The 14158-nt window shown below is 42.8% G+C and overlaps 1 protein-coding gene across 6 annotated transcripts in view; it reads left to right on the top strand.

Moving 5' to 3' along the window:
- Nucleotides 1-14158, top strand: part of LOC133387807 (tripartite motif-containing protein 2-like) — a 54404-nt gene that overhangs the window by 35585 nt on the left and 4661 nt on the right. For 3 of the 6 annotated variants that reach the window (XM_061633410.1, XM_061633426.1, XM_061633418.1), the window contains 2 exons: nt 5000-5250; nt 13038-13107. In XM_061633410.1, coding sequence (XP_061489394.1) covers nt 5237-5250; nt 13038-13107 — 84 coding nt within the window. In that variant the 5' untranslated portion in view covers nt 5000-5236. Of the gene's footprint in view, nt 1-4999; nt 5251-7852; nt 7922-13037; nt 13108-14158 lie in introns of those variants that run through there. The other 3 variants (XM_061633400.1, XM_061633435.1, XM_061633445.1) reach the window with 2 other exon arrangements.

Below are 14158 nucleotides of genomic sequence, written 5' to 3'. Positions count from 1 at the left end.
TCAGATCAAGGTCAATCTAGCCCAGAATTATCCTGAAAACTCTCACCAACTAGCAGGTGCTGTTTATTGAGCATTTATCCTGATTTGATTGCACAAAGCATACATGGAGGCTAGACTATGTCCAATCTTGCCTGAGCATTTGTTCTGATTTGCTTGCAGGGAAGTTATGCTTATTCCTCCTGAAGCTATTCTGATTTGTTTGTGGGGTGGTGATTTATTTATTTAACAAAATTTAAACTACTTGAACAGTTAAAAATGAATAATTAAAAACACTTTAAAAACAAAAAATACCAACAACGTAAAAAAGATTAAAATATGGCAACATCTATTGGTCTGGATAGGCTTGCCTAAACAAAAACGTTTTAAAGCAGGTGCCAAAAAGAATAAAACAAAGGTGCCTGCTTGATGTCAATAGGCAGGGAGTTCCAAAGTGTAGGTGCTGCCACACTAAAAGGACTATTTCTTACAAATTTATTTTTATTCATTTTATTATTCGATTTATATCCTACCCTTCCAGTAGGAGCCCAGGGTGGCAAACAAAAGCACTAAAAACACTTTAAAACATCATAAAAACAGACTCTAAAATACATTAAAATAAAACATATTTTAAAACATTTTTTTAAAAGCTTTAAAAACATCTTTTTTTAAAAAAAAAAGGAAAGGTTTAAAAACATATTTAAAAGCAATTCCAACACAGATGCAGATTAAATCAGGTCTCTACTTAAAAAGCTTGTTGAAAGAGGAAAGTCTTCAGTAGGCGCTGAAAAGATAACACAGATAGCTCCTGTCTAATATTTAAGGGGAGGGAATTCCAAAGGATAGGTGCCACTACACTAAAGCTCCATTTCCTATGTTGTGTGGAATGGAACTCCTGATAAGATGGTATCTGCAGGAGCCCCTCACCTACAGAGCACAATGATCGACTGGGTATATAATAAATGGTTTTTCAGGTATCCTGGTCCCAAGATGTATAGGGCTTTGTACACCAAAACTAGAACCTTGCACTTAGCCCAGTAGCAAATAGGTAGCCAATGCAATTCTTTCAGAAGCCAGGTGACATGTTGATGATACCCTGCCCCAGTGAGCAGTCTCACCGCTGCATTTTGCACCAGCTGCAGCTTCTGGACCAACCTCAAGGGTAGCCCCACATAGAGCGCATTACAGTAATCCAGCCTGGAGGTTAACAGTGCAGGGACAACAGTGGTCAGGCTATCCTGATCCAGAAATGGCCGCAGCTGTCTTACCAGCTGAAGCTGGTAAAAGGCACTCCTAGACACTGAGGTCACCTGGGCCTCTAGCGACAAAGATGGATCCAGGAGCACCCCCAGACTACAGACCTGCTCTTTCAGAGGGAGTGTGACCCCATCCAAAGCAGGCAACTGACCAATTATCCAAACTCAGGAACCACCAACCCTAGTGTCTCTGACTTGCAAGGATTCAGACTCAGTTTACTGGCCTTCATCCAGCCCACCATCATGTCCAGGCAGTGGTCCAGGGCTTGCACAGCCTCTCCTGATTCAGATGTTACAGAGAAATAGAGCAGGGTATAATCAGCATACTGCTGACACCTCGCCCCAGATCTCCTGATGACCGCTCCCAAGGGCTTCATATAGATGTTAAACAGCATGGAGGACAAGATGGTACCCTGAGGCTGTTTGGTATTTTAAAAATATAAAGTGAAACAGGAACTAAGTTTCGTGGTCCTATTTCTTAGCAGAGATATAAAAATGCAAGCAGCAGAGTGAGATAAACCAGTCCCACCTTTCCTAGGCACAAATAACAGACACAATCTTCTTAGGTAAAAGATAAATAATATTTACTCACAACCTTTCATATGTTCAGAAACATAGGCACTAGCTTAGATGAAAGAAAAGTAGAAGTCTGTCCATCTTAGTCTTTAGTAGTGATACTCTCTGCGGCCTCTCCCAGAGGTAAAAAGATCCGCAATGGAGATTATTCAAAAATCTCCAGGACAAAGGAGGAGGAAGCCAGGTAACTAATCCCATCCATTAGGAAGTTACATCATGGTAAACAGGTACATGGGATATTTCCCCAAATATCCCTTAAAGTGAACATGCAAGTTTGTTTACTCCAACAACCCTGCAGTACAACTGCCAGGGGACTGAAAGACAATCACCCAGTGCTATTATCTGAAAATGACCCTGGAGATAGGATCGGAACCACTGTAAAACAGTGCCTTCAATACCCATCTCACCAAGTTGGCCCAGAAGGAGACCATGGTCAATGGTATAAAAAGCCACCGAGAGATCAAGTAAGAATAACAAAGTTGCACTCCCCCTGTCCTTCTCCCGATTAAGGTCATCCATCAGGGTGACCAAGGCCGATTCCCACAACCAGGACTTAACCCAGACTGGGTCAAGATAATCTGTTTCATCCAAGAGTACTTGCAATTGCTGCACTACAGCCCTCTCAATCACCTTCCCTAAGAAGGGAGTATTTGTGACCGGGCGGTAGTGTCGCAAACCAATGGGTCCAGGGTGGGCTTTTTCAGGAGTGGTTGGACCACCATCTCTTTCAGGGCAGCTGGAACCATTCCCTCCTGCAATTATGCATTGACCACACCCTGGATCCACTTGGTCAAACCCTCTCCGCAAGCTTTGATAAGCCAAGAAAGGCAAGAGTCAAGAGGACACGTTGCTGGCCGCATCATCGCAAGCACATTGTCCACGTCATCAGGCTACATCAACTGAAACTGTTCCCAAGAAGTTGCAGCAGACGTTGCACTGGACACCTCACTGGGGATTACAGTAGATGTGAATGGGGCATCAAGATTGCTATGGACGCAAGCAACTTTACCCTCAAAGTGCCTTGCAAACAATTCACAGTGGGCCTCCTGTTAATAAGGAATGTTAATAAGAAATGTGGGATGAGTATTATGTGGCACCTGTAACAGTGCCTCTTCTGCAGATCAAAGTGCTTGAGTGGGCACATATGGGGTAAGGCGGTCCCAAGTAAAATTGTCCCGAGCTAAAGGTATATAAAGTTAAGGACTTTACATACCAATAGTAACAACTTGAACTTGACCCAGTAACAAATCGGCAACCAGTCCCTGAGCGGATCCCTGATTAGAGGTGTTGCATGCTTACAGGGTCTCGCTCCCATCAACAATCTGGCTGCAGCATTCTGCACTAACTGCAGTTATACGTCTTCCCACTAATCATTCATTCATTCCACACTCTTCAGTGCATTTCCATGTCACTTTTCTAACCATAAAATATCTGCGTGTTTTTTAAAAAGTGGATTTGTTGTGCCAGAGCAACACAGCGCTTTAATCCATTTTAATTGCACAAACTGAAATTTCTAGTATGTGCTTAAATCCATCCTGCAAAATACTGACAGTCTGGAAGTGGCCTAGGTTGTCAATCCAAACTTGGTAGTGGTCCACCAGTGTGCGTGAAATATCTTCTTCCCACTCCTGATTTACTGGAGTAGGAGATGGGTTGATATGATTTTTGGTGCCTTGTTTCTTCTGCAAAAGTCAGAAAGGCTTTCATTTCAGAACTCTTTGGGTGGAGCACAAAGAGATACAGCAGCTCAGAGAAGACAGATGACTGCCCTATACCTCCTGGGCAAAGTTTTCAAGCTTAGGGTGGAGACTGCCTTCTTGTACCTTGGTTTACTAATCTTGCCGCTTGCCTCCAGCCCTGAGTTAGCCAGCTGCAGAGAGAGTGGTGTGTCAAGCTGATCTGGAAATCTTACCGTACAGCAAGACATAAGGTTTGAATTTGGCTGGTGACAGCATGTTGTAGGATATCATGTGACAACCCCAATCAGCTAGTTTTGCAGATGAACAAAGAGCACTAAAAAACAAAAGTATTGGGCTGCAGTACAGAAAAGGGGACGGGGAAAAGAGCAGAAAATTTGGCTTGCCTTATATCACTGAAGCTAGATAAGCATCTTCATCTTCATTTATATTATTTTATTTATTACATTTGTATCACACCCTTCCTCTCAAAGGAGCCCAGGGCAGCAATAACTAAAAAGTTAAAACAATACAATTCAAATAAAATAAAAATGCAACTAAAAACAGTTAAATAGAAAAACACGCACATCTAAAAACAATCACATGGTTGTAAGGTCTCCAGAAGCAGTATCTTTCAGCCATCCAATGCCTGAAATCTTGAACGTTAATGAGGGGTGAGACAGACACACCTCACTAGGGAGGGCGTACCGCACATGGGGAACTGCCCCTGAGAAGGCTCTGTCATGTGTTAATGCCTACTGGACACTTGCTAGCAGCAGCATCACCTACAGTGCCTCCCCTGCTGATCATGATACAGTGTTTCATATACGTTATCTTGTAATCCTTGCACCAACCCTGTAAAGGAGCTCAATATTATCCCTAAAGTGGGATCTGCAACAAGAAGTTGCAGTGTATTCTCCCTCCTAAGAGGATAATTCCTGTTCAGGGTTCCAGTCAGCCACTCCCGCCAAGTCAGACATTCCACACTTCTTTGTCCAGTCTCATGATTTCCCCCACCTGTGTTCAGTTTTTGCTTCCAACACTCACTCTGCATCTGTGGCTACTGAGCATGCTCAAGCTTCCTTGGGCTTTGTGTGTGGGAAAGTGCCTTTAAAAAAAATACTGGAAAATGTGGGGTTCTGCCGAGCACACCAATACTGCATTTCCCGGTGGACCCATTTTTATTAGAATCTTGCTAGCAGCGCTCACCTGTTGCATTTGGTACCAGAAGGCATGATGTTGTTGATTGGAGGCAGGGCTGAGAGAGAGAGAGAGAGCTGCCTAAGACCACCTGGTAAGTTCATAGCAGAGGTGAGAGACAGATTCATAGTCTAGTCCAGTAATCACCATGCAACCCTTGCTGCATGTATATTTTGCATTCTCTTCCAAACAGCATGGGGGGGGGAAATGTGAGTACAGCCTACAAGATTTGTTGACTGGCATCATTTTCTGACTACTTAATAACCTGTCAAACTGTCATCATCCTGTTTCCACTCCAAACCTTTCTCTATGCAGCAGAATGAGGTGGTAGAATACAGATGTGGCAGAATGGACTATACCACTTCAAACTGCAGACTGGGGAGGTGTGACATTTGGAAGACTCCCCATGTGCAAAATCCTCTGAAAACAGAAAACTTGCCGGATAGAAGCTCTTCATGAAGAACAACCACTACTACTCTGCTAACTTTCCATGGTGGTTGTGCGGGAGGATTAAACAGTTTTCAACTGCTTTCTTTCAACAATGACAGAATTATGCCCCACAGAAGGTCTGTAGAACTTTCCACCCATCACATTTAGTGAAGCTTTATGAATTCCAGAAGGTAACCCTGTTAGCACATGCTTTTGGAATTTGACTGCTAGCTCAAGGTTTTTTTACAAGCCCCATGATACATGGTTCTGGCAGTATTAGGGAGCCGTTATTCTGTATAAAGGTCAGAGTTTCAATATACAGAAGCTAAGGCACAATGAACCCCACTGAGGCACAGAGCTCACTGAATCAATGTGTGGCACTGCAGCGCTGGGTTTGTGATGAATCAAATAAATGCACCCCCAATGCAAAAATCAAGCCTTTCCTCGTGATGAGTAAATATCTGGCCTGCTTTCCTACAACCCAGTACCCTCCAGATGCTTTGGACTACAACTCCTGTCAGTCCCAGCCAGCATGGCCAATGGTCAGGGATGATGGGAGTTGTAGCCCACAACATCTAGAAGACACTAGGTTCAGGAAGGCTGATTTACAGTAAAATTATAACAACTTTTTAAAAAAAGGATATATAAAATAACAAATGTAAACCCCAGTAAACCAAGGAATGATCCAAAGCCTCATGCATGCAAGGGCTTCCTGTACCCTGCCCCCCGGCACAGGCTGAGGATTCCCTGAAACATATCAAAGGCATTTCCTTCCTTATGAATGAAGCAGTAAAGCTTCTCTACGTGTGTATCTCCACTGGTTCACTTCACAGCGCATGAATGTAATAAATAGTAACAGTGTAATCCAAACCCCAAATCTGACAGGAGAAGGAAGTTTGGAATAGGCAGATCTTGGACAGCTAGGCTGATGTCATTCCCTCAGCCAGCTCTGCTGGCTCAGCTGGGATTCAGCTGGTGGAGCTTAAGCCAGCGGAACTTTGGCCAGTGTAAGTCCAAAGAAAGAGGCAGGGCAAGGAGAGATTTACACCTATTCTTTCAGCTCAGTCATGTGACCTGGCAATCTGGCGGAACTCACAACAGCAAAAGGATGATACAAGTCAATCTCCATTTTAAAGGCTTTCCCCCCCTCTGCCAACTCAGCCATCAGTAGCCCCACTCCTGAACAGAGCCTGGAACAGGGGTAACTTATGCCAGCTTCCTGTACTTAGATGGCTGTGTACGTCTATGCCTCTGTGCTGGCTTATAATAGATAAAAGGAGCTTACAAATGCCTCCTGGTCCTCAGCATTGGACTTTGTACATCTCTCCAGACAGGGGAGCTTCTCAGTTCTTGGATATCCACAAAGATCATAAATAAACATTTATCGTAAGTATGCGTTATAATTGAAAACTCACTCCTCACCTCACTAAAGAGAAAGTTAAAGAGAGGGTTAGACATGCAAATATGACTACGCAGTTACTTTATAACAAGACAAAATTGTGCAAAAACTTACAAGCATGATTCCACATGTGTATACACACACATGCACGTGAGGCTATAAATGCATGCCATTTACAAGCAGCAAATGATAAGTGATTGCTGCTTATGCAAGAAAGAGCCGACTTTACCCAACGACTGGACCATCACCTATAAAGGTGAACAACATTCAGTGTAGCAACACATTTGCTATTCTGATCTGCAGAAAAATCTGTAAAAATATAAAAAGGGCAACCAAAATGATAGTACTAATGAAACATACCAAAAAAGTACAAAAGGAAACATCATCAAAGAACCAAACCATAACAAATATGGATGTTAAGGAAACAACTCTTTAATCACACAGTAGCATTTAATACGGACATACAAAATATACAAACCAAATGCTTTAGCAGTTGTCCACAAGTCAATGTATAAAAATAATACACCTTAGAATATAACACACTATAATGAGGTTCATCTGTTTAGATGTTTCTGTAAAATTAAGATGTATAGTTATATTTCCAGTACAAATGCTGCAATAGCATGTATTGTCATTGTATTCCTACACACACACACACATTGCTCTTTAAACAGTTTGAATTAGTATTGATGTACATTTTACCGCTGAGGAATCCTTTTTTGGATTGAAACATATGTTTTTAGTGATCTTTTAAATATTTACATATTACATGGTTATATTATTAGATGTAATATCATTATATATTGCCTATGGACCATTGCTGGACATTTTGGTTTAATTCGTATATTTTATATATCTATGGGCCCTTCCTAATTACCTGCTTATTGAGCATTCATCCTGATTTATTGGCAGGGAGATTAGATGTCGTTGTCTATTTCATTACATTAAATGCTAATTTGTGATTTAATAATTGTTTTCTTAACTCCCACACTTGTTGCACTTCTATAGCACATTTCATAAAGGATCAAAGCATTGCACATACATTGTCTCACTAATCCTCACAACATCCTTTTAAAGTAGGCCATATATCTGCATATAACAAGTTGAGGATGGAGACTGAGAGTCAGTGGCTTGCCTAAGCATTCACAGCTTAGATAACCATTATAATACCCCAGCTGCATGTAGGGACCAGAAACGAGCCATTTTATCATTTTTCTGAAATGGCATGATGCAGTTTCCTTTCAAATAACAAAAGCTGGGGCTCAGAAAACCAGAACAAAGAGCTGTGCTGAACAGATAAAGTATCCTGTTGCACCATGATACCAGAGATCATTCTCTCGGGTATAATGCTATGGGAACAGTAACTGCAGATGGATCTCAGATACAGCTGTGTTATATCCAAGTGCTGAGTAAGTTTATCTTATTTTATTAAAATGGCTCAAAAATTCATTCCTGAGGCACTGTGCAAGGGACAAAGGGAGAGCTGCAGAATTGGGGTGCTTTCAATAACTAAATATTTCCTTGAGTATGCCTATTGCTTTGGTGGAAGGCAAAGACAAAAGGGGTCAAAAGATGATGTTTTTAGAAAGAAATCACCTGTAAATCTCCTGATTTGGCCAGAATTTCAGCTTTCACTTCATGGATATTGAATAATGGATGTGTTTAACTACATGGTTATCTCTAGCTAAATATGTGAACTACAATGATAGGAGATGACTACAACTGCTTTCCTTTCCATATATGCTTTAGTTGTTAGGAATGGTTAAATATGTTCTTGTCCAAATTGACATGGCTAAGCTAAAAGGCATGATCTACCAAAGGCACACAACACATTAGCCTTGCTGATGTTGAGCAGGTCTCTATCTGGTAGACACTTGAATGGGAGACTAACTGAGATACTTGCACATGCCCTATATGCTTGGAAGACAGACAGGGAATAAAAGAGACACAACAAGCGAACCAAAATGTAAAAAAAATGTCTCCATGATAGTATATGATCACATTTTCTCAGGAATATGCACCTTCTTTATTGATTCATATCAAGTGTTCAGTCAGGAGAACATTGACTCTCCTGCTGTTTCAGCAGGTGCTCTCTGCAGTTCAAGGTGGTTGTTAACAGAAATATCATCTATAATTTAAGATTTTGCATCTGGGTCCCAAGGATTTGTTGAAGAACTATTGCACAGCTAATTTCAATGCAGTATATCAACAAAAGATTAAGTTCCCAATGTCTTTTTGCTTGAAAGGGTCAACTCGCCAAAAAATGAATTTCTGTCAACCAATTGTGAGATAAATATAATGGAAAAAAGAACTTATTTTTTATTTGTGGCTGGAAATGTGCTCATTTTTTTTTTTAGATTACTGACTGTTTATCAGGCAATTGCATCTCTCTTTTTTAAATTTTAAATTTATCTTTTGTTATGACTGATGGTTAAACCAATAAATGAGGAATGGCTAACCACAGTTTTGGTGTCTAATCCCCCACCACCCCAAGCAATTTTTCCCCAGCCTATCCAAGACCTCACTGTGGTGGAAGCAGCTGCAATACAAGGGGTGGGGGTGTGGACAGAAACCAAAAACAGTGTTGCAGCATCTTGATAGGGATGCAAATTACCCTCATATCTGATCATCGCATCAATAATTTGATAAGCGGAGAGGGGGGCAATAACCCCCACCTCAATTGGCACAGATCAGCTGATGGAGAGGCTGTGGACCTGTATGTTTGCTACATGTGTGTGCATGTCAAAGGGAAGGTTGGCCACTCCCACTATTGGAACGAAGCCCCCAGATGATTAGCCAAAGTGGAATGTGGCCTTTGGGCCAAAAAATGTTAGCCATGAGTCTGTAATGAATTAAACCAAACTGTTGCCATAATCATTATCATTATGCAATCATCTCCTCCATGAAATTTGTATCCACAAAGCAGCATGTAAGATGCTCACACCACTATACACTGTGAAGGGCATGTGTTGTTTTCAGGCTAAGGCGGTTCTTCCAAAGGTTTGTAAGAGAAACAGGATGCTGGCCTGGAGAGACTTTTGGTTTGATCCAGCTGAGCTCCTCTTATTTTCTTATAATTATGGGTGTGGTGTATGGACATCCTCATAGACCACACACTCCTCTCATCACAAGAAAGTGATGGTGGTTTACTTGAATGCTGTGTACCCAAGAGCATTGTTCGTTGTCCATTAGGGGTTAAGTGCTCTACCTCTTATAGCAATTTCAAATTATGCAATATGAAGCAGCCTTCACAATGTAGAGATGTAGAACAGGATGGTAAAATCAAATGCACTGAACACACATGAAAAACAATCCATTAGCAAGGCTATATTCAGGCTTCTGGTGAGTGCACATTGAGATGAATTATGAGTCTGATCTGTAGTTTTAGATCTTGTCTGTGGTCTCCTGTTTGCCACAGAATAATATTTGAGTTTTCAGGTATAAGCTGGTTGCTTGAAGCTGCTGTGTGCTTATTTTCCTGCCCTCAGCCTTATGCAGGATTAAACTTGGCAATGGTTGACTTCAAGAGGCCCCTATAGCTGTGTGTACCTTTAACAGCAGCTTGATCTTCCGCTATTAGCAAGGCAATCATATTTCTCTCCATGCCTGGAAAAGCTTCACCTGCGAGCTCCTGCACATCAAGCTCCTGTTAAACGTATTTTTATTAATTACATTTGCATGCTGCCTTTCTTCCCTTGTGGTGTTTGAGGGGCATTCATAGGTTCCCATGCAGACTCCCTTCCAGGCAGGGACTAGAGTCAGACCTGCTTAGCTTCAATAAGGCCAGTTCATCATATGCCTGTAGCCCATGCCTTGGGATCCTCAACAGGGGTATAGTCATCCATGGTCCGGGAGAGGGGTGTGTGTCTTAGACCCTTTACTTTTTTGGGAGAAGGATCCCAGCAGGGTCCGTATGTCTCCAGCATCCTTTTCTGCTGATTGGAGCCAATCAGAGTGAAAGGAGGCGAGTCAGCCACTGAGAAGATGCTTCTCAGTAGCTAACACATTCCCCTTTCATGCTGATTGGCTCTTAGGGACAGCTGTTATTGTAGGAGAAGTTACATGCAGGAAGGACTGAGGAGTATGGAGATGACAACAGAGAGCAAGCAAGCAAGGGAAAGTGGAAAAGGAGGGAGGGGAGGGGAGACCTTGGGTTGAAGGGGGGTTCTCTCTGCTGCATGGCCTCCAGTTTGTTTGTTTGTTTGTTTACAAGGATCTTATTTTAAACCCAGCAGCAAAAGAAGTGTGTGTGGGGGGGGAGGGAAGATGTGTGGTTTGGTTCCAGTTCAAAGCCAGGAGTAGCAGGGGAGGAGAAGGGAGAAAAAATATGTTCAAGGGGAGTGGGGGAGGGGAAGATGCATGTATAATGGTGTTTCAGCTTTTAATGATGTTCTATATATATGTGCCATGCCATGCATGATAAGGTGAAATGCAATTGCATATGCCTAAGTGCATGTGTGAGAGAGAGAGAGCCAGAGGAGAGGATCAGGAATTCCTATCCTTAAGCTTCCTCCTAAAACTCATAAGCTCAATGGCCACCAGCTTGGATGGCTTTAAAAAAAGATTAGACAAATTCATGGAGGACAGGCTATCAATGGCTACTAGCCGTGATGGCTGTGCTCTGCCACCCTAGTCAGAGGCAGTATGTTTCTGAAAACCAGTTGCCGGAAGCCTCAGGAGGGAAGAGTGTTCTTGCACTCAGGTCCTGCTTGCGGGCTTCCCCCAGGCACCTGGTTGGCCACTGTGAGAACAGGATGCTGGACTAGATGGGCCTCTGGCCTGATCCAGCAGACTCTTCTTATGTTCTTAGCTCTGCCCAAATGCATTTACTCTGATTCTTAGTATGACAACCAAGAAGAGAAACTCAGCAAAAGAAGTTTCTTACCTTACAGCATCTCAGTTCATTTGCCCATTTGCCATTGCACAAAACAGTAGATCTAGCTGAAAGGCAACATATTCTGATCAACAGATCTGCACTGATGGTTGCAACGCATCAGTTCGGGAAAGTACTCAAAGCAAAGTAAGGTTGTATATTATTATAAGGGGATGTGGCTGTGCAGGGGCATGGCTGTGAGGGAGTGTGATGTGACTATTATGAAGGGACCCTGCACTTCTGAATTTGCCACTACACTACAGAGATTCCTAAAGCCACAATTACATGAGTCAGTTGAAAAGGTAGATCACAAATTTACATTTTTAATTATGTGAGTAGATGATGATGATGATAGGTACAGTGATTAACTTTAAGAACATAAGAACATAAGAAGAGCCTGCTGGATCAGGCCAGTGGCCCATCTAGTCCAGCATCCTGTTCTCACAGTGGCCAACCAAGTGCCTGGGGGAAGCCCGCAAGCAGGACCCGAGTGCAAGAACACTCTCCCCTCCTGAGGCTTCCGGCAACTGGTTTTCAGAAGCATGCTGCCTCTGACTAGGGTGGCACAGCACAGCCATCATGGCTAGTAGCCATTGATAGCCCTGTCCTCCATGAATTTGTCTAATCTTCTTTTAAAGCCATCCAAGCTGGTGGCCATTACTGCATCTTGTGGGAGCAAATTCCATAGTTTAACTATGCGCTGAGTAAAGAAGTACTTCCTTTTGTCTGTCCTGAATCTTCCAACATTCAGCTTCTTTGAATGTCCACGAGTTCTAGTATTTTGAGAGAGGGAGAAGAACTTTTCTCTATCCACTTTCTCAATGCCATGCATAATTTTATACACTTCTATCATGTCTCCTCTGACCCGCCTTTTCTCTAAACTAAAAAGCCCCAAATGCTGCAACCTTTCCTCGTAAGGGAGTCGCTCCATCCCCTTGATCATTCTGGTTGCCCTCTTCTGAACCTTTTCCAACTCTAGAATATCCTTTTTGAGATGAGGCGACCAGAACTGTACACAGTATTCCAAATGCGGCCGCACCATAGATTTATACAACGGCATTATGATATCGGCTGTTTTATTTTCAATACCTTTCCTAATTATTGCTAGCATGGAATTTGCCTTTTTCACAGCTGCCGCACACTGGGTCGACATTTTCATCGTGCTGTCCACTACAACCCCGAGGTCTCTCTCCTGGTCGGTCACCGCCAGTTCAGACCCCATGACCGTATATGTGAAATTAAGATTTTTTTAACTTTGCCGCTAACCCAGCATGAGCATCAGTTTAAAACAATCAAAAATGTAATAAATAAGTAGAAATAAATAAATGTGTCAAGCTAAACTCCATCCCTACTAAACATTTCCTTTGTCACATCCACATCATACATTTAAAACACATTTAAAGCACGTCTTCCCTCCAAAATTCCTGGGAACTCTGATTTACCCCTCACAGAGCTACAATTCTCAGCCTCCTTAACAGACTACAGTTCCCAGAATTCTTTGGGGGAAGACACGTGCTTTAAATGTATGGTGTGGATGTGACCATTGACTCAGATACTTTGACTTTCTGCATATATCTTAACTGTATATTTTTAAGTTTTATACAGTCTTGTAACTCATATGCTGTTCCATCCCTCCTTCTTTGTGTTCTAAGGAAGAATCCTGTCGTCGTCCAAGGTGCAATGTTAGATTCTTATTTTTTGAAGGAGCTCAAGGATGAACAGGTACCAGTATCTGCCATGCCTGTTTTGTACGCCTTATTTGGATCCTGATCCTGCCTCTGCACACGTCATACATTTTGCAGCACTGATGTAACAATGGGGTTTGAGGGAGAGGGTGGGGAGGGGGTTACAGAGGAAGGGGAGCAAGAGGTAGCCGTAGGTAATGGAGAGCTTACAGGAGAGAAACAGAGGCTGCAGGGCCAATGGGCAGTCTGCCAGCATCTTGGTGAACTGGGATTCCTGGATGCATAAGAGTTCGGGTGCCTTCGTTGCTCTGTGTGCACTATGTACAAAGAGGTAACTTGACTCTGTTGATCTGTAGTTGAGTAGACTGTTCTCCAGCACCAGCACCCCAGCTCCCAGGTACCAGAAAACAGAGTGACAGTGCTGTTCTATACATATCTACTCAGAACTAAACCCCACTGAGTTCAGTGGGGCTTCCTCTCAAGTGAGTGAGTATAGGACGACAGCATTAGTTAGTCTGTGACTATTTTGAAAACATCATTTGCTGTTGCTTTGGGGCCTTGCTTGTAAGCATTCCAAAAGCATTTGTCCGGCCCCTATTAGAAGCAAAATGCTCTGCTAGGTCAAAATTCTTCCTGTCTAGAATTTCTGGGTTTTAAGAACAAGGAAGCAGCCTTATACTGGGCCAGACTATTTGTCTACTCTGGCAGAGGCTGTCCAAGGACTCAGGCAGAGGAGCATCCACCATCTTTTAAATGAATCCTTTTTAACGGAAGGTGCTGGGGACTGAACGTGGGATGTCCTGGAGGCAAAGCATGCGCTCTGCCTCTGCCATGGAGCTTTAAGTGTTTAAGCCTCAGTTCCTTTAGTCAGCCATCCTGTTGAGGTCTCATTCCCAGGCACATCCTCCATATATACGCCACCAACTGCCAACAATGCCTCTTGGCAATTTACGTTGACCAAACAGATCTGTCTTCAAACAAGGGAGCAAATGGGTATGGAAGGTATGTGAGGCCTCGCTGATGCTAAGCAGTTCTGGATCTGGCCAGTGCCTGGACGGGAGACTGCTGGGTAATCATATGTACACCAC

This window comes from Rhineura floridana, chromosome 1 (assembly GCF_030035675.1).
Source record: "Rhineura floridana isolate rRhiFlo1 chromosome 1, rRhiFlo1.hap2, whole genome shotgun sequence".
In the NCBI taxonomy this organism is placed as follows: Eukaryota; Metazoa; Chordata; class Lepidosauria; order Squamata; family Rhineuridae; genus Rhineura; species Rhineura floridana.
The sequence above is the reverse complement of the archived record's forward strand: the minus strand, read 5'-3'. Positions and strand labels throughout refer to the sequence as shown.